Source organism: Theropithecus gelada, chromosome 3, assembly GCF_003255815.1.
Source record: "Theropithecus gelada isolate Dixy chromosome 3, Tgel_1.0, whole genome shotgun sequence".
NCBI classification, from domain to species: domain Eukaryota; kingdom Metazoa; phylum Chordata; class Mammalia; order Primates; family Cercopithecidae; genus Theropithecus; species Theropithecus gelada.
Window position 1 is genome coordinate 101,825,867 of NC_037670.1, and position 21,595 is coordinate 101,847,461.

Here is a 21,595-nt window from a genome sequence, read left to right on the forward strand (position 1 = left end):
ATATACCCAAAGGATTATAAATTATGCTGCTATAAAGACACATGCACACGTATGTTTATTGCAGCACTATTCACAATAGCAAAGACTTGGAATCAACCCAAATGTCCATCAGTGACAGATTGGATTAAGAAAATGTGGCATATATACACCATGGAATACTATGCAGCCATAAAAAAGGATGAGTTTGTGTCCTTTGTAGGGACATGGATGCAGCTGGAATCCATCATTCTTAGCAAACTATCACAAGAACAGAAAACCAAACACCGCATGTTCTCACTCATAGGTGGGAACTGAACAATGAGATCACTTGGACTCGGGAAGGGGAACATCACACACCGGGGCCTATCATGGGGAGGGGGGCGGGGGGAGGGATTGCATTGGGAGTTATACCTGATGTAAATGACGAGTTGATGGGTGCAGCACACCAACAAGGCACAAGTATACATATGTAACAAACCTGCACGTTATGCACATGTACCCTACAACTTACAGTATAATAATAATAAATTTAAAAAAAAAAAAAAGAAAGAAAAAAAAAAAGAAAAAAAAAAAAAACAAAAAAACCTCACCTCCACCCCAGCATTGCATAAACTTTGTGCCATATTTTCCTGCCTATTAATAAATAATTCACTGATTTAAAAAAAAAAAAAAAAAAAAACATAATCTGAAGTGCATCAGGCAGAATGTACTGTCATCCAATCTTCTATTATATATTAATCTATTGACTGTCTTACATTATTAAAAAACAAAATATGCATCTTCTATGGAAAAATATGTATATATTAAATACATTTAATAATAAAATAATTGTTAAGAGGAGAAAAACATGCATGTTAAAAAGCATGGCAGTCTGGGATCTGCTTTAAGACAATTTGGTAGAAAGGGAAAGAAGGGACAGATAAGGCAGGCATGCCAAAAATCTTATAGTTATTCAACTGGGTCCTGAGTACATGGGGATTCACTGTACTCTTCTCTCAAGTCTTGTATATGTTTGAAATTGTTGATAATAATAAATGGTAAAGGAATTGTAAAGTTACAGATAAAATACCTTCAAACAGTAGCACAAATTTAAGGAAACAGCTTGCAGAAATAGGTTCCTTAATCACAATTTCATTGGCTAATGTCAAAAGATAATAATATTTTGAAAACAATAGTTTTCTTCAGTTTTTTCACATGTTATTTCATCATGTAACATACAATGACAGATTCCTGCAGTGTTTATTACCTGTTTCTGATCATTAGGTACTACCTAATAACCTTTCTCATTGCCTTAAAATCAGAATATCCTGAAAGAGCTCATCTATCTTTAAAAGAAATAATAATCTTGCATCACCTTTAGAATTATACATAATATTAAAAATGATAACAGTTGGAACTGACATGCATCATGGAGATTCACATTTTCTGCTCCTTATATGTCAGGGAAGGTTTTCATACTCAGACTTACACATGGAATATCTGATTCAATTATCTATTGTTTCTAGAAGTCATTATCTATTGACTCTTTGCAGCTTGAAAGCCATGGATATGAAAATAGCAATTTTTTTTTACTCCATTGACAGTATCAATATAGGTAGAGTGTATCTCATTTTCTAGAGTGGGATATTTAGCATGCAATAGGTGTAAATGAAAGATGTAAACTATGAGACAAAAGTGAACCTTTCAAACGTTAAATGTGATGCTGGCTGTGTTCTTATGAGCTTAATAATATCTAGTGCACACAAGAACACATAGGTGTCATGCTGGGAAACCAATGATCTAGCTCTCATCTTGACTGCAGGCAAAGAATATCTCATCAAAGCTATAAATTTCATGAGTCTGTTCCCAAATTTAAAACCCTTAAGGAAAATGGCTTTCATGGTTCAACAGTTTTAAAGGGTTGTTCTTGCTTGGCTTTGTAACAAGGAAATTAATAGTTTTTCTAAAACAAATCAGAATTATACCATAGCTCCATGCGTTTTCATGCTGTTGCTGTTAGCACTTAACTTCCTCTCTAGATAACAAAGCCTTGGACTTCACATTGAATTCACCATGGGGAGACATTTATTATCTGCTATAAATGCTCAGGATAGTCTGGGATGGGGGTGTAATTTGCTCATTCATGGCTATGTAAAAATTGTTTTCTTGAGGTAATGAGAAATGGAGTAGTTTTCTAATCGACTTTCACTATTCAAAGTGAATCTTATTTAGCCTAATGTCAGAAGTACGTTGTTTCAGTCCCAAGCAGTGTTGGCACACAACCGATAGAAATATGTGCGGGTCTCAAGGACCCAAGGCACTGGGGAAATGCCAAAGCAATTAAATGAACTTATTTCTTCTTTCTCAATGGGCTTCAAAATAAATCTGATGTAGCCATGTTAAAGAAGCAGTTGTAGGAAAGATTCCCCTTTTTTGTTTGGTATACATTCAATTTAAAGAGGAATAGTTTGTTGCATCTGGGGAAAAAGTAGACAAATTTATAATGAATGTAGAAGAGTACAGACATATCAAATGCTTCCAACTGTTTAAGCTTAGAGGAAAATCATCAATGTAAGGAATAACTACAGTCATGCAATAACTTGGATGAATCTCAAAACTTTATGCTGAGTGAAGAAAGCCAGACACAAAAGCTATGTGTAACATAGTTTCATTTGTATAAAATCTTAGAACATGTTACAGAAAGAATATACATATATAAAGTGAGAAATAAGAATATCATTATCTCCTTTCAAAAATATTAGAAGAACAAAACTACTCAGACTCACCTCATTCTATCTGGATGATTAGAAAGTCACAAATGAAAAATGACTATATCCTGAGAAGAGTATGTCCTATTTGGTATGGTACGTATAAAAATGAAACCTAAAGCAGTTCATAGACTCAAAATTGTTCATAGACTTAAAATTGGAGCAACTGGGCACACATCTCTGCTTTTCCCCTCCTTCAAGTTTTCTAATCCCAAGGAAAGTGGATACAATTTATCAGAAGATATAACTATAATTTTATAATTTTAAAATTGAGTTTAAATGTATTTCTAACTGCAAGGGTCATTCAAAAACCATTAAAACAATGTGAAATTATTTAAAAACTTTAACTACATTAAATGTTTTCAAATAAGATACTATACACTACTTTTATTTTTTACTTTTTGCCTCTAGATATGAACTGACTAGTTTTTGAATGTTGGATTTGTAAAAAATTTTGTATATTGTTTAGATTTTTTAGGTCTTTCATTAACATGTTTTATAGACAGTGATTCTTTCTAACATTTACACTGTTACTATAAATATTACACAACATGTCAAATTTCTCTCCTAAAAAATCAAGGATTAAACCCTAATTTTGTGAACTATGCCACACAGCTTAGTGTGACAAATGGTTTCTGAAAAGAATAACCAATATGAAGTGTGACTTTTACTTGAAAAGAAAAAGAAATTAGCTCCAGTTTTGGGCTACTATAAATAAAACTGTTAAAAATATTCATGTACAAGGCTGAGTACAGTAGTTCACGCCTGTACTCCCAGCATTTTGGGAGGCCAAGGTAGGAGGATCAGGAGTTGAAATCCAGCCTGGGCAACATAACGAGATCTTAAAAAAAATTCATGTACAAATCTTTGTGAGGGCACATGTTTTCATTTCTTTTTGTAATACCTATTAGTGGAATGACTGGGTCATATATTAAGGGTACGTTTAACTTCATAAGAAATTTCCAAACTCTTTTCCAAAATAATGTATCATTTTACACTTCCACCAACAATATACAAGAGTTCCATTTGCTTCATAACCTTACCAACATTTCATTATTGGCCTTCAACTTATAGCCCAGGACGCCTGTCCAGTGGGAAAACAATGGAAATCATAATATATAAATTCAAATTTTCTAGTAGCCACAATATAAAAAGAATAGTTGAAATTTAACACTTTAATCAAATCTATTCAAAATATTGTCATTTCAACATGTAATCAGAATAAAAATTATGGAGGTATTTTTCTTTTTTTTTTTTTTTTGCACCCTAGCTCCAAAATCTGATGTATAAATTATGTTTACAACACATCTCAATTGGGACTAGTCATATTTCTAGTATTCAATAGCTACATATTTTTAACAGCTGCTGTACTGGGTAAGAGAGCTACAGTGGTTTCAATTTGCGTTTTCCTGATAACTAATGATGTTGAGTATATTTTCATGTGCTTTTTGGCCATTTGTATATATTCCATTGTAGCAGTATTCACACAATATAATTGTAGTATATTCACACAATGAAAAAGTACTTAGCAATAAAAAGAAATGAAGTCATGCAATGACTTGGATGAATGTCAAAACTTTATGCTGAGTGAAGAAAGCCAGACACAAAAGATGTGTATGATAAAATTCTATTTGTATAAAGTCTTAGAGCAGGGAAAACAAAGAAAGAAAGATCAGTGGCTACAGTGGGGAAGTGTAAATGATTGCAAAACTGAAGGACAGAACTTTTTAGGGTGTTGGAAATGCTTTATATCTTGGAGAGGTGGTTACATGAATATATGTATTTGTTGAAATTTATTGAATTGCACATTCAAAATGAATGAATTTTAGGTAAATTATACTCCAATAGAATTGATTTAAAGAGTATGAACATTAGTGGTATCCACTACGTAATCTGTAAGGTCAGTGAAAAGTAAAACCATGGGGTCTCTTTGTCAAAAGTTAAGAATTCCAAGACCGTAACAGCAGAGTAAGCTTGTCTGTCATTGAATCCCCAGTGATAAGCAGAACAGTGTATAACTTATAGTAGGACCTACTAAAGCTTCGTTGAATGATTTAAAAAACTTGAGCATCTTAGTGCCCAGCAATTTCCATTCAAGAGTAGCATAATATCCCTTCCCGCTTCTGCTATTTGTTGATCATGTATTATTTCTTCTTTTTAAAAGTGAAACTACTGATATAACCGAAATCTATGTGAATGTGGGCATTTTGAAATACATTGATGTGGGAAAAAAGTCAAATTTTTGTATTTGCTTATTGCAAAGGCTCCCTACAGACTCTGAACTGCCATCTCAACCTTTTCTTTGTCTTAAAGTCTTTACTCCAAAATTCACCCAGGGAATTCATTAGTCCATGGATCCCATCTGTGGGCTCTAGCTGTTTTCCTGACATGCGTACTGAGATTTGAGACTATTCTTCTGATGTTTCTGTCTTAACTACTCGCAGTTTCCTCCATCTCAGCCCACTGTATCATAGCTGTTAGCGTGTCCTGCTGTCACACATTTATTGGGCTTGTTGAATGCATATAATATGGCTTCAAGGCAAATACACTGATTCCCTTCTCACATTCTCTTACAAGTCTTCCAAAGTTCTGCCTCTCATTTTAAGAAACCCTGCCTTAAATAATCAAAGACATCTGCCAAAAACATTTGGCTCTGCAGATAGCAAGCAGATTCATTGCTCTTCCTGTCGTTGGCAAATGGCAGCTTGGAAATTAGAACTGGGGAGAGTAAAGTGGCTGGTTATTGAGAGCTCTGATAAAGATAGGGGACAGATTAATTTTGAAAAATTCCTAAGCCAAAGACATACATACAAGAACTAGTCTTGAAATGTCCAGGAAAAGTGTGTGGGACTTTGCACACAGCAGGTCCTTAGTAAATGTTTTATAAATTATAAATCATGGCATTACTTCTGCCAGAGAATGTTAAATTATCATTTCTTTTTAGTCTTTCCCTGCAGTCCTAGAGTATCATGTGATACATAAATATATGAAATCAGGAAACAGTATTTCTCCTTGTGGCATTGACTGGTTTTAACCACTTTCATGTGCAAGCATTCCTTGTTCATTTTTGAACTATGTTGGTTTTTCTTTATATTGCAAATCAGAATTCTGTTAAGGCCCTTAAAGAACACAGTGTCTAGTAAGGAGAAAAAGGACCAAGAGAGTTTTTTTTTTTTTTTTTTTTCTTTTTAGGTCATTTAAATGTGTTAACAGGTTACAAAAAAATAATATTCTGTCTCTGTTCTCAAATTTGAGTCAAAAATTTTTCTTGTTTTAAGAACGTTGAAAGATCCAGTTTTTAAATAAAAAAGTCGAAATTACTCTAAAATATATGAATTCCAAATACAAGCTCGTATTTCATTTTGAATGACTTTATTGAGAACATTTTGCAAATTAGATTTTACAATTTAACATTTTACAATTAGAAATTTTATCTGTTATTACATAAGCTGCAAACTTTTCAAAAACACTACAGAAAATCTTTTATTTCTTTGGATTTTTCTGTTCCACGTTGAGTTCCTGAGATATATTTTTTCTTTCAGCTTCATTTTCATCTTCCTGTGAAATAAATTTTAGAAAACATTAAAATATAAACTTTAGGACATTTATCAGCTATACTTAACACATTTTAACTGTATTGTAGAACTATGAACTACTGCGATTTCAGTAATCCTAAACACAAATGGTAAAATTATGTAACATTTAAATATTTGCAGTAGGTGCTCTTTCATAGTACACATTAAAATTTTCTATATGTTTTTAAAAGCAACCAATTTTAACAATGCCCTAAAAATTACTTTGGAAACACCTGCCACTGAAAAGTGTTCTTTGCAGGGGATGAACTAGATATTTTTACTTCACTGCTTGATAAAAAGCAATAAATATAATTTCTAAGACACTTCATGTGCTTCAGCATGGCATTTTTTGTCCCATCTAGTATACTTTCTTGACAGGTGTGCCAATTTTCCAATTACTTGTACCACCATATGTTATCTGAAGATCAGTGAGGTCTAAAATAGGAAGCATGTGCATGTCAGGCTTAGAATGCTTACAATCTTCTACAGTTTCGATTCTAAGTGGTGGCCTCATAATTCATAGCGGGTTCCTGTGGAACATGGTGAATAGATGAAGTGACATCATAATGTCTGCTTTCATAGAAATGAAGTGCATCTTGTGTTCAGTATTAAATGGTAACCTTCAAAGTATAAATAATGAGAGTCTGGAAAAATATTTCATCTTACAATTTGTAACCCATCTCATCATACATGTTCCCTCAATAACACCCAAGTACAAAATGGTCTTGCTTTCCTAGTATTTCTGATTTATCATATAAGATTACCTATTTTTATTAACTGACATAAAGATACTCTTCTGAGTTAAAGCATAAACATCAATTTCTTAAGTATTTCTAGACAACAGTAATAATTATCAGTATCATCAAACATATCACTCTATCTCTGTATCTGATGAAATCAAATAATTGAATTAAATAATTGTTGAGCTTTACTTTTTGAATTGACTTTATTAAGTAAAAGCAAACCAAGGTATGCATATTTGTTTTCTATGACAAACTACACACTTGCCAGTAATCATTAAGGTGGGTGAAAAAAGCTTTTTTATATACTTTGTTTCTCTAAACTCAATAGAATCTGTGATTTACACTTTGTTAACACTGGGAAAGTAGAGACATTATCAATATTATCAACAAATCTGAATCATTGTAGATACATAGAACACCAGGAATGGGGTTTTGAATATCATTTTGGCAATGTAACTTTGATATATTTTTCCAAGTATGATAGCCACTGTGTGTCATTTCATTTTTTCCCTATTTTATATCCTGTGAATAGATATATTCAGTTAAGTTTGACTCGTGAAAATTTATTAATGAACATGTGGTTTACACTTTTAGACAAAAGTTCCTAGAGATTACATTTTTATCTATCTATGCATCGATGTATCGATGTATCAATGTATCGATGTATCTATCTATCTATCTATCTATCTATCTATCTATCTATCTATCTATCTATCTATCTATTTTGAGATGGAGTCTCACTCTGTCACCCAGGCTGGAGTGCAGTGGTGCAATCTCGGCTCACTGCAAGCTCCGCCTCCCGGGTTCAAGCCATTCTCCTGCCTCAGCCTCCCGAGTAGCTGGGACAGGCGCCCGCCACCACGCCCGGCTAAGTTTTGTGTGTTGTTAGTACAGACGCGGTTTCACCATGTTAGCCAGGATGGTCTCGATCTCCTGACCTTGTGATCTGCCCACCTCGGCCTCCCAAAGTACTGGGATTACAGGCATGAGCCACTGGGATTACAGGCATGAGCCACCGCGCCCAGCCTAGAGATTACATTTTAACTACATTCTAATAAAAAGTAAATCTTACTCTTCACTTTCCCCTCTCTTCTTCAGGAGCGACACTTAGAAAGTGTTAAATCTGCAGGTACCAATGGCAATACATTTTTGATATGTAGCACTGAATTTGTCCTTATGTTCCTCAAAGGAAAGTTTTATCTTCTGTATCTTAGACATTCCTACCATCTAACAGGGCATACTTAGTATATAGTTGTAGTACAATCAGTGTTTTCTGAACCATGTGAAACAGTGGAATAATGAATGAATAAAAGGTAAGCCTGAATTAATACATAATTTGGAAAAGCACAATATTGTTCTTAACTATCGTAAATTAAGATTGCTAGTACTCACACTTTTAGCAATCTTAACTTACTATAACGGCACTGAAAATAAAAATAAGCAAAAATGTTTGAAGCAACATAAGTCAAAATAGCCATTATCAACCTCATACCCTTTATAAAAGAAAGATGGAGCCTTTATCACACGGACAATCTACTAAGTTTCTACACCACATGACTTCCCGATTTAACAGGCTTGGTTATCTAGTTTTCTCTAGCAACCTTCAATGCTGCCCTAAGTCAAAATAGAAATGTAAAGACTTAATAATAACTCTGAGGACTAGGAGGTGCTTATACACTTTGCTTTCATATTTAACTATGGATACAAGTTATTGGAACATTGTTAAGTGAAATAAAAATTTGCAACTTCCATTAATTTGAATATGTTTTAATATATGGATAAGATATAGATAGATATGCCAGTTAAGTAACATTCCTTAATACAATGTTTGTCTTTTTGTTGTTGAATTTTTCTTAGTAATAAAGCACAGCTTATAAATGCATGCCTTAACACTGCCTGCTATTCAGGACAGGTACATAACTGTTTCACACCTTTCTTTGTGCTGAGGATTTGTCTTAAAACATCTTGCCTTTTATACTGTTAAGTCATTTATATAACAAATAAGTGCCAATCTCTTTCTTCCTTTTAGAAGGATAGCTGTACCCTAGATGCAGAAAAGGATTATGAAGGGGTGAAAAAGGCATTCAACTCTAATTGCTAGAGTATAATACTAAAATTGCTATAATATAACATTATCAAAATAATAGTAATAGATTTTATCACAAATAAAAACATTAATATTTGATCTAATAAAGCTCTAGGGAAGTCTTTTTGGAAGTGCTAATTTGTGTTTTTAACATTGCAGGTCAATTTTTCTAAGAACTGTATATGCAGTTCCAGATTAATAAAAATCATTAAAGTGACTCAGACAGCAAAAAAATATAATTGATAAATGACTGCATAATACCAAAGCATTTCTTTACTACTGGATATTATAGGCAAGTAAAAATGTCTTCTGATATATAGCAGGGTTTTTGTTTTCTCTCTGCTGAGATAAGACATCTGTTTGTTTCCCAATGAAAGAAGACCCTAGCTACACGGATCATTTTTTTAGTGACAGCCCTGACAAGTTTGACATTTGTTTCAGGAAGTGTTCTGAAACAGTCGTGAAGAAAATGTACCCTTTGAGGCTACTGGAAAGTAGACAGGCTTACCTCTTAATGTTTAAACTTGTTAATTCATATTCTAAAAAAACACACTGACTGTAAAATCCTTGCAGATCTGCTAGTTATATGTGAAATTTCAAGACTGTGCACTCAATTAACAGTAACACCTAGAATATCAAATGACAAAATTTGGTTCCTTAGCCTTGCTCTTTTTACTTTGACAGAACTGTAGTGAGAATGGTAATTTCTAGGCACAGATGGACCACGTAATAATGGGCTGATACTCCAGGTGGCAATATGAGACTGAGTTATTCTAACAGAGAAATTAAATAAAAACACTGCCATATTTATCTTATTACTAAATAAAACTTGCAAGATTTTGTTTAAATGTTAGTCAGCTTGCTCTATCAATTTGTGATACAGGAGAACCTCTGTTTTTTCTTTATTTATAAATGTGATTTCGTTCTCAAGATAGTTCAAAGAATTGATGGCAATTAATGAAACGTATCCATTCTTTTCCTTCCTCTTAGGAGGTAACCAGCTCCTAACAATGGTCAACTATTTTAGCATCTGGAATTTATATCACTCAGGTAATACTTGGATACAAATTACACTCTATGAGTACAGATAACTTTATGTTTACCTTGTAGATGCCCAAGTTTAAAAGATTTCTTAAAATCTTGTAATCCTTTATATAAAAGGATTATACAAAGGGACAACTCTCCCTATTACTTCTTTATATTTTTATAGATGTTGATGTAAGGACCTTTATAATGGAGAAACATGGCAAACACCACCTTAACCAAATGGTCAAGGTTAATATCACCAATAATATATATTAACACCCTGATACGATGTACTAAAAAGGGTACATCACCTCTGGTTTGTGGTACCCTTCCCAACAGTGTACAACCTAATTCTAATCTGAGAAAACATCAGATAAACTCCCTAAAATATAATTAAACAGTAGCTTTCAAAATGTCAAGGTCGGCTGGGCACGGTGGCTCATGCCTGTAATCCCAGCACTTTGGGAGGCCAAGGCAGGCGGATCACAAGGTCAAGAGACCGAGACTATCCTGGTCAACATGGTGAAACCCCGTCTCTACTAAAAATACAAAAATTAGCTGGGTGTGGTGGTGCAAGCCTGTAGTCCCAGCTACTGGGGAGGCTGAGGCAGGAGAATTGCTTGAACCCGGGAGGTGGAGGTTGCAGTGAGCCAAGATGGTGCCACTGCACTCCAGCCTAGGCAATAGAGTGAGACTCTATCTAAAAAAAAAAAAAAAAAAAGTCAAGGTTACGAATGACAAGACTTGGAAATATCACAGACTGGAGGAGACTATTGGGACATGATGACTGAATGCAGTGGGAATCCTGGACTATATATTTTAAGGACATTAGTGAGAAAACTGGTAAAATTTTAAAATGGTTCGTAGAGTAGTTAGTAGTAGCCTCTCAAAGTTAATGTCTTGCTTTCAGTAATTGTACTGGTTACATAAAATGGCAACACCACAGGAAGCTGGATAAAAGGCAAATGGGAAATTTCTGTACTATTTTTGCAATTTTTCTGTAAATTTAAAATTATTTCAAAGTAAAATGATTAAAGAAACAGAAAGTAAAAATGGCTACTTAATGAAAGTTTCCTAAATTCAAATAAAGTAAGTAAAGTGTATGGGCAAAGATTTTACGAGAAAAGAAATGCGACGCACCTGTAGCCTCTACACTGAACTATTCAGCTATAATTAATAGTTTGCTTTCCATCCTTCTACCCCAAATTCCTAAGTACCTAAAATGTTCATAATGGTGATATTATTGATTTTTATTTTATCTGTGCTTTGCCACATTTTCTTGCTTTCCCACTGTGAGCATAGATTACTTTCATAATCAGAAAATATAGCTTTCTTTTACTAAGTCCCTTTATAATTTGGCCATATGAATAAACTATTTCCAGAAATAAGTAAGAGTTACAAGACTCTATGATTACAAAGAGAAGATGTCATGTGTTTTTATTTTACCAAATATGTTCTTCATAGCAGGCAAACATACATGGAGGTACAACAGTAAAATGAGGTCAGACGGTGCAGGCAGGCACTAACTTAAAATGTTTCTATATTCTTATGATATTTTCTTTAGATTTTAAATATTCCTTTTACTAACCAGACAAGCAACAGTTATTATAACTGGATCCAAATTAATAGTCAGAATTATCTCTATACTTTAATAATGTTTCTTTCAAAAGTGCAAGCATATATAGCTTTTAGGGAAAAAACATGTAGACAGTCAACCTGTTCTAACTGTTGGTAGCTACAGAAACAAGTGTAGAAAAACAGATAGACTACATCGTTTCAATCTGTGGTCAAAAAACGACATTCTTTTATTCATTTGAAAACATACGCTAGACATATAACTCTCAACAGCATTTAAAACTGTGTTTTTAATACAGAAATATGCTAGTGCTGCACAATGAAGAAAAAATTTATCTTAATAACTGGAAAAATACTGATGATAATGAAAATGTTTTAGGCAAAATGAGCACACTGCATGCTTCAGCCTGAAATTAATTAGAGTTTTTAACGTTTTACAATTTCACCATAATTCTTTAAATGGTGCATTTACTTCATAGTAATAAACACTTGGATCATTAAGTAAAGTGCAAAATGTGTGTGATATGCTACATTTAACAACCTTTGGCCTTTTTTTTCCTATACTTCTGCATTCAGTTTTCCAAAGCATTGAATAAGCAATTGAAGACCACAATTAAATTTCCTGACTTTGCATATTTGAGATTCTTATTTAATTTAATACAAAAGGCAATTAATATACCATTTTACAACTGAATTCCAACTTTAGTGAGCCATGATAGATACTGAAATGAACTTACAAGAAATGCTTAATTAAATTTACTGTAAAAAGCATAAGAATTTTTTCGTATGACACAAGTTGCATATTTAATTAGAAATTCTAAGGCTATATTATGAAATTAAAGTAACTTGGGATGTTCTTAGTAAACTCAGCTCAAACACATATATCATTAAGTAGAATAGAGCTCTTTTTTAAAACCTTACCTTTTTTCTCTATTTAGTGATTCAAACAAAGGATAATCAAAGAGATCTCCCTTTATTTAATACTACAACATTACATTCGTTATTTATTAATAGGAAATATTTTTTACATAGCAAATAAGATAGAAAACAGGCAGTAACAAATTTCTAATTTCATGTATGAGAATACATAAATAACTATTTCTTTTCTTGAGCAATCACTTCTCTCTCCAATTCATGATTCTGCAGCAGATTGAGTAGAGTAAGTTTTTAGCTCCATCTGTAACTTTTTACTTCTTTGTGGCAGCTTTTCGTAGCAAAGAAATGGGGCAGTGGTGGTGTGTGCCTGTAATCCCAGCTACTCGGGAGTCTGAGGCAGGAGAATCACTTGAACCCGGGAAGTGGAGGTTGCATCGTGAGCCGAGGTTGCACCAATGCACTCCAGCCTGGGCGACAAGAGCAAAACTCTTATCTCAAAAAAAAAAAAAAGAAAAAAAAAAAAACTTTGGATTTCCCATGTATGACCTCAGATCAAGAGGGACTCCCTCTGTTCTGGGAAAAAAAGGCCCTAAGGATTGGCATAGCCATCTGAAGAGGGCATATTTACACTAAGGGCAACGAAGACCAGTGAGTGAAAAGTAACAGTGACAAAATACGATAAAGAAAGGAAAGGAAATGAATGATGAATGATAAGCATGAGTTAGGGTAGACTCTTAATGGGCACAATCCCAATTTGATAAATTTATACATTTCCATAAACATGAAAAGCTACAACTTTTATAATGGATATTTTTAGGTGTTTAAGACATCTGGCCAGGCGCCGTGGCTCACACCTGTAATCCCAGCACTTTGGGAGGCCGAGGTGGGTGATTATCTGAGGTCAGGAGTTTGAGACCGGCCTGGCCAGCATGGAGAAACCCCGTCTCCACTAAAAATATAAAAAAATTAGCCAGTGTGACGGCACATGCCTGTAGTCCCAGCTACTCAGGAGGCTGAGGCACAAGAATCGCTTGAACCTGGGAGGTGGAGGTTGCAGTGAGCTGGGATCGTGCCACTGCACTCCAGCCTGGGAGACAGAGCAAGACTCTGTCTCAAAAAAAAAAAAAAAAAAAAAAAGAAAAGAAAGAAAAAGAAAAGAAAAGACAAGACATATTTAAGATACGGTGCTAATCTGAAGGGGCTAAGAATATCGTAACAGCCTTTTCTGACAGGTGAATTCTTTTATGGTAGGTATGTTTGATAACCATGACGAACTTATGGTCTTGACAACAGAAAATTTTCCTTTGGGTAGTAAACTACTAATATCTGGGAAATATGCATGAAAGTGTATGCTAGAAATCTATATTAGAGGCTCCTACATTGGTAACCTTCCTTCATTTATAATTTTTTTATTTAAAAGTTATTACCTGCTTTTGAAATATTTAGGCAAAAATAATGTCTAAAAATGTTATCTGAAATCTAAATATAGTATTTTTATTTAAATAAAATATAATATTTTTATCTAAAAGTTATTACCTGCTTTTGAAATATTTAGACAAAAGTAATATCTAAAAATGTTATCTAAAATCTAAAAATAATATCTAAAAATGTTCAAGATAGGCAAGATCACTAGTCAAATTACAGTTCCATACTCAGGAGATTTTCAGATTGAATAAAAATCAGTGATTGGCCCATTAAAATTTTCAGAGACATAAATGACTAGAAATTACTCAGCAATAACTAAGTTTGTCATACACACAAAAAAACAAGTATATTACTTATTCATTAATATAAGCAATAATCATGAATTGTTTAGGATTGGCCATTGTGGAAACAATGCCTTCTTTAATAGGACATGACAACATTTTGTTTATCCTTCTCACTGGACAATGAAAAATTTAATACAACACTCAGCTCATTGTATCAAACTTAAAACTTGTATTGAGAGAAAAATATTTTTTTGCTTAGTCAGACCCTAAAATTGAGTTTTACCCAACTTCTATACTGCCATTAAAAAGAAGTCATATTATCTTTATTCAATAAATGGTGCTGGTAGCTGGCTAGCCATATGCAGAAGAATGAAACTGAATCCCTATCTTTCACCATATGCAAAAATTAACTCAAGATGTATTAAAGATTTAAATGTAAGACCTCAAACTATAAGAATCTTAGAGCAAAACCTAGGAAACACCATTCTGGACATCTGCCTATGGAAAGAATTTATGACTATGTCCTCAAAAGCAACTGCGACAAAAACAAATGGGACCTAATTAAACTCAAGAGCATCTCTACAGCAAAAGAAACTATACACAGAGTAAACAGACAAACTACAGAATGGGAGAAAGTATTCACAAACTATGCATCTGACAAAGATCAAATATCCAGAATCCATAAGAAACTTAATTCAACAAGCAAAAAACAAATGGCTTAATTAAAAAGTGGGCAAAAGACATGAACTTCTCAGAAGACATACAGCCAACAAACATATGAAAAAATGCTCAACATCACTAACTGTCAGCGAAATGCAAATCAGAAAGATCTCTCTTTTGAGATGGTATCTCACTGGTGTGAGATGGTATCAATGAGATACCATCTCACACCACTCAGAATGGCTATTATTAAAAAGTCAAAAAACAATGATGCTGGGAAGGCTGCAGAGAAAAGAGAATGCTTATACAGTGCTGGTGGGAATGTAAATTTTTTCAGCCACTGTGAAAAGTAGTTTGGAGTTTTGTCTAAGAACAGAACTACTATTAGGTCCATCAATCCCATTACTGGGTATATATCCAAAAGAAAACAAATCATTCTACCAAAAAGACACATGCATTTGTATGTTCATTGCAGCACTATTCATAATAGTGAAGACATGGAATCAACCTAGGTGCCCATTAATGGTGAACTGGATAAAGAAAATGTACACATATACCATGAAATACTATGCAACCTTTAAAAAGAACGAAATCATGTCCTTTGCAGCAACATGGATGCAGCTGGAGGCCTAAATGAATTAACTTAGGAACAGAAAACCAAATGCCACATGTTCTTATTCATAAGTGGGAGTACACTGGGTACACAGGGACATAAAGATGGCAATAACAGATACTGGGGACTAGTAGAATGGGGAGGGAAGGAAGGAATAAGGGTTGAAAAACTAACTACTGGGTACTAGAGTCATTCCCTGGGTGATGGGATCAAGCATACCCCAAAACTCAGCATCACACAATATACTCATGTAACAAACCTGCCCATGTACCTCTTGAATCTAAAATAAAAGTTGAAAAATTTTTTTATTAAGTTGATAGAAGGGGAAAATTGTTTCTCATTCCCTTTTTATTTGCGTTTTGAATAAAAAGGAATATATTTTCATCTGTTTATTATAATTTTTTCTTTCTATAAATTGCCTTTCCTAAATTTTCTGTACTTTCAAAAATTAAATCGAACTTTTAATTTTGAGATCATTGTAGTGCACATGCAGTTGAAAGAAATAATACAGACATCCCTTGTACCTTTTATTCTGTTTCCTCCAATAGTAACATCTTGCAAAACTGTAGTGTAATCTCATAACCAAGATACCCACACTGATAGAGTCAAGAATGTAGTTTTCCTAATTTTGCCCACTTTTCTATTGTGGTAATCATCTCTATTATGATTGGTTTGAATATTTTCTTTGAAAATTAAGAAAATCATTTCATAATATACATTTTTCTCTCAGAAATAAACAGAAAAATAACAATCATCATCTTTGGCCATTTTAATTGACATCACAATAAAAAGTAGAAGAAAATGCTAAAAATATAATTTTATATTTCCTTTGCTGAGTCTTGATGTTCTAGGCAAACCATGGCACACGTTTACCTATGTAACAAACCTGCACATCCTGTATCCCAGAACTTAAAAAAAAAATTATAGATCATATCATGTCAAAAACCAAAAACAAACAGAATTTATATAAATGGCATTGTAACAATCTTAACATCACTTTAGAATAAATAACAGATATTCAAAAAATGAAAGTAACAAATTCTCTTAAGGAAAATAATATTACCTACATAAGAACTTGATTTCACTGTATCAAGTTTATAAGATTCAGAGTGAAAATTATAATTTGCATTAAGATATAAAATAGCCTGATTTAAATATTCCAATACTTAAAATCTTTTAATATTATTACTTCTGAGGCCAGATAAACTGTAAATAGTTTAAAATGACAATTTTGAGACTAAGAAACAACTCAGTATCTAAATAACAAAATGTCTAGATAAAGATTTTCAGTTAGGAAATTTAGAAACTGTTTAATATAAGATGTCCTCAATGTACAATACCCTTGTAAGTAGAATGGTGTCAAGGTATTCATTTCAAAAGCCAATCAAATTCATAGATGGACTTCAGGCTAATCTGTAAACAACTATGACATATATGGAACATCTCTCTTACTCTCTTTATATTTTTCCTTAGAGACATCAAGTCATAGAACATTAAAGGTGAAAGAGTCCTAAGATATCTTATTTAAATCCCCATTGTATGTATGAAAATACCACTAGATTGATAAAAATATGAAATCAATTTCTTCACCAAACTTTTAAAACTGCTTAGTGACTTAAAAATAAAACAATTCCCCAAACTGTCTACCAAACTAAAATGATTTAAAACTACTTTGTTAAAGCAAAATAAAAAAAAGTAACTTCATAGTGGAGAAAGCTGACAAATACTACCTTGACTGATCGACCAAGGCTGACATCACTAGTAATGTATAGTATGTATACTGACATTATGTTCCCCTGCTCTGATGCACAGAGAAGCGACATCACTTATGATCTATGGTAGCCTTCCCATTAAGGCACAAATTCAGTCTAATGATGAGAAAATATTAAGCAAACCCAAATTGTGGGACATTCTACAAAATAACTGAAGAGTACTCTTCAAAAGTGTCAAGATCATGAAAGGTAATGGGGGAAAAAGTAAAGAACTGCCACAGACTGGAAGAGATTGAGGAGACATAGTGACAAAATGAAACAGGAGATCCTGGATTGAATCTTGGTCCAGAAGAAGAACACTAGTGGCAAAACTGGTAAAATACAAATAAATTCTACAGTTTATTTAACAGTATTATATTAAGATTAATTTCTTAGGTTTGAGAATTGTTCTGTGCTTATATAAGATGTTAACCTAAAGAGAAGTTGGGTAAAGGGTATATCAGAACACTCCATTTTTTTTACAACTTTTTAAAATCTAAAGTTATCTCAACAACAACAACAAAAAACCAGACAAACATCTAATTTTTGTTAGATGATTTAGAAGTAAGTACATTTGATTTCAAGTACTATAAAGTTACCTGCCAAAATAATGTGCAGAGGCAATCAGAGTTATGGAAACCGGGGTTTCAGTATTTCTATGCTATGGAAAGCTCATTATAATGACTTCACACTATAAATGAGTATTTACTGCCAGCTAGTAGAATCATACAGTCATTCACTAACACTGAGTGATGTCTAACACATGAAATTCATTGTCATGTTTTTAAACTCATGCAGTTTGAGAACCATTAGAAAATTATTCAACTGTAATATGGTAAAAATGTAATATAATCCGTTTTTATTTCTTCAACTGTAGTTTCCTTGGGAGGTAGATGTCCTTATTCATACTGACATTTTATCTCAGTACATTTAATCAGGGGTTTCAAAACAATGTCTACTATGTAGGGAAAAAGAGGTACTTAAGAAATTTCTCCATAGAAGCATCATTAGAAGCATCATTTGATCTAGGGTGGACTGAATTAAGAATAAAATGTCAAAATAAAGTAAAAATGTTTGGCAATCAACACTTTTTTTTTTTGATAACCCATTGACAGACTTTATTGTATTGATCAAATAATGTTCTCATTTTAGAAGAGTTTGGGATATATTAAGTCCTTTGACTCATGTTAGACATTTTGTCTTTTTAAAATGATACTAACTCTTGAAGTCACTTCAAGAAGGATTCCTAGAATCCTTCCTTTCTTCCTCCCTCAAAAATTTATTGAACAATGATTGTGTGCCAGATACTAAGCAAGGTGTTGCAGAAAAATATGAATGAGATGTTTTATTGCCTAGAGGATCTCGTGCTCCAGTGTGGTAGAGAGGCATGCAAATAATCGCAGTGCAATGAAGAAAGTATATAATGAAGTGCATCAGGTATACATGGAGGTGATAAAGATAACTGAACCATGACAATATATAAGGACAGTATTTTTATGATTACTATGCTACAGAGTTCAGTTATGATATCAAAATAATATACTCTTCCTCGTGTCCAAAGGCGAGTATTGTGAATCTTTAAAACAAATACTTCTCAATGTAACTTACACTGCTCTTTTAACGTAAACTCAACATCAAGGACTATATGCTTTGGAAATAAACTTAAGTGTAGAAAGTGAATTTCTAAAACTTTACTACCAAGTGAACAGATTAAGTTGCCTCAAATATCCTTATTTCAAATGGAATGTTATTTTCCCCAGAGTGAACCCATTAATCTTCACAGTTTTATTGAAACTTAACAGCTCATTAGACATCTTAGTAACACATCTCCTATGGCACATTAATTTTTCATGGATTAAAAAGAAGTTGAATTTGCTTCAAGAAAAATTTAAAATACGATTTTAGAAAATTTCACACAAAATTTCCTCAATAGTGGCACTTTATTATCAGTGTCAAAAATAACATCCCTATTTTCACTATTTCCACATCTTGGATTTACTGGTTATGTCTTAGCTACTTTGCTTTTATTAAAGAATGATCAAATGTTTAAAACTCTTTTGAACTGTTACCATAATGAAAACCACCACTGGTATGTACTTAAATGATTCACAAAACAGGCCACTTTGCAAGTATCAAATTACTTATAAAGTTTGTCTGAAAATGCATTCATTTAGACAATGGTTTCTATTACCTATTAGCTACTCTATAAGTATAAAGTATTTCCCAATATTTCATAATATAGGCTATAAAATATAAGGACAAAATTATTTTATACAATAAAATTTTAAAATGTCTTACTTGAAAACAGATCTCCAACATGCTATATATTCGTTCCTGATATATATTCCTCCCTGATTGAACATCAACTAGCTAGCTATGTGTCAGGCACTGTGCTAATTGCTAAAAAAAAAAAAAAAAAGAAAAAAAAATTGTGTATGACAGACACATCCCTGCCTTATGTTTACAATCTGACTAAAACAATTGATCACTCAAGTAACTGTATCATTGCAATTATGACACATTCAATGAAAGAAAAACATACTTCTATGTGACTATTAGTAGAAGGATCTAAAAATTTCAGCAAAGTCCCCTACTCTCCAAAAAATGATTAACACGTTGAGACATGAAGGATAAGAAAGAGTCGGTCAAGCAAACAATGGAGGGAAGAATATTCTAAGTAAAGGGAACAGTGGGAAGGGTAAGTCAGCCAAAGCCCAGTGAGAAAGAGCAAAGTAGTGGAAAATACCACAGAAAGGTTGGGAATTCTGCTTTTCTGGTTCTAGCACTACACAGTGCTCATGGCTGGTTACTTCTGACATACTTCGTATTTGTTCTGTTTCTTCTATGCAATTGTGTAGTGGAGGAAATTTCGGCTTTGTTGTCAGTGACTGGCAAACCTAGATTCATATCCTAACTGTGATACCTACACTACCCAAAAATACTTTGAAGAAATCACTTAAACTTTTAGAACCTCGTTTTCTCATCTATAAAATGGCAATAACTATTTTTGATGACTAAAATTATTAGATAAAATAAAATGTGAGGAGCTTAGCACAAATCCTGGCCCATAGAAAGCACAATAAAGTCTATTCTTTCCTCTCTCTAGGCTTAACTTTACGACAGGTTTTAATGATTAATGACATACCGCTGTAGTGAAGATAGGTACCTACAGATAGTAAGGATCCTCTTCAAAAACAGTGTTTTTTTGTTTGTTTTGTTTTTGTTTTTAGCTAGATAACCATCATTATGTTATTAAATAGAAGCCAATTCTACCTATGTCACTAATTTCTTGATCTTGCAATTCAACTGTTTGTATTACAATATAATTGTATTATTCATAGACAGCAAGAGTAAATAAATTGGGTGAATGATTACATTTAAAGACATTTGTTCCTAAGTAGTAATTAGGAAAAGGCTATTAATTAAATAATTCCTCCAAGTCACACCATGGGCATTTGATTAGCATTTTTAACTGAAGTTCTTCCCAGAGTTACTCCATAGTCTGCAAGATGCTGTCATTGTAGAGAATGTAAACTAATGCTCTTTCTCTCTGAATAAAGCAATAATGTTAGCATGATAGTCCAACTGATATGAAAACAATATTGGGAATCTAGGTAGGACCAATATAGATCTAGGTAGGACCATTATTTAGAAGACTAAATAATGATTTGGTACAGAAATTAGACAAATATAGTTTATTAAATTGACTTAAGGCCTTTTTAGCCATACAGTTGCTTAAAAGAAAGCAGGCCATATTCTTACAAATACAAAGCATTTTTATCTTTGTAACTTTGATTTTTAGAAATACTGACTACTGGAATTGGAAGAGAAATTAAAAGTAATTTAATTCACCTTCTTGAAATGGTGTTCAATTTTTGTTTTTCTTTTATATATGGAAATGTGCAGACACGCACATACTCAAGTGGATGTGATTTTTAATTGAGGAACTCTGTATACATAAATGGTAAATATCAGTATTCCTTAATATAAATAAATACAATAGTAATTATTTAGTAAATAGTCCAAGTTATAGCAATGAAGTTTCACTGCAATGTAAATTCCATATAAATAACCTGGTTAAATCCATTAGTTTCTTTCAAATGTGTTGTCTATCATTATCATGGTAGACCCTATTGGAGACATGAACTGATTCTGGATAAGACATGTATGGAAGCCTACAGGGGAGCTTCTGGGAAAGTATTCCTTATTCTTAAAACACACACACACACACACACACACACACACACACACACGA

General features: G+C 33.0%; 1 protein-coding gene across 1 annotated transcript in view; it reads right to left on the reverse strand.

The window, feature by feature from the left end:
- Positions 1-6,081: 6,081 nt before the first annotated feature.
- Positions 6,082-21,595, reverse strand: part of PHF14 (PHD finger protein 14) — a 199,113-nt gene continuing 183,599 nt past the window's right edge. Inside the window, exon 18 of the mRNA XM_025380069.1 lies at positions 6,082-6,284. Within this exon, the coding sequence (XP_025235854.1) occupies positions 6,210-6,284 (75 nt within the window). The 3' untranslated portion in view covers positions 6,082-6,209. The remainder of the gene's footprint in view (positions 6,285-21,595) is intronic.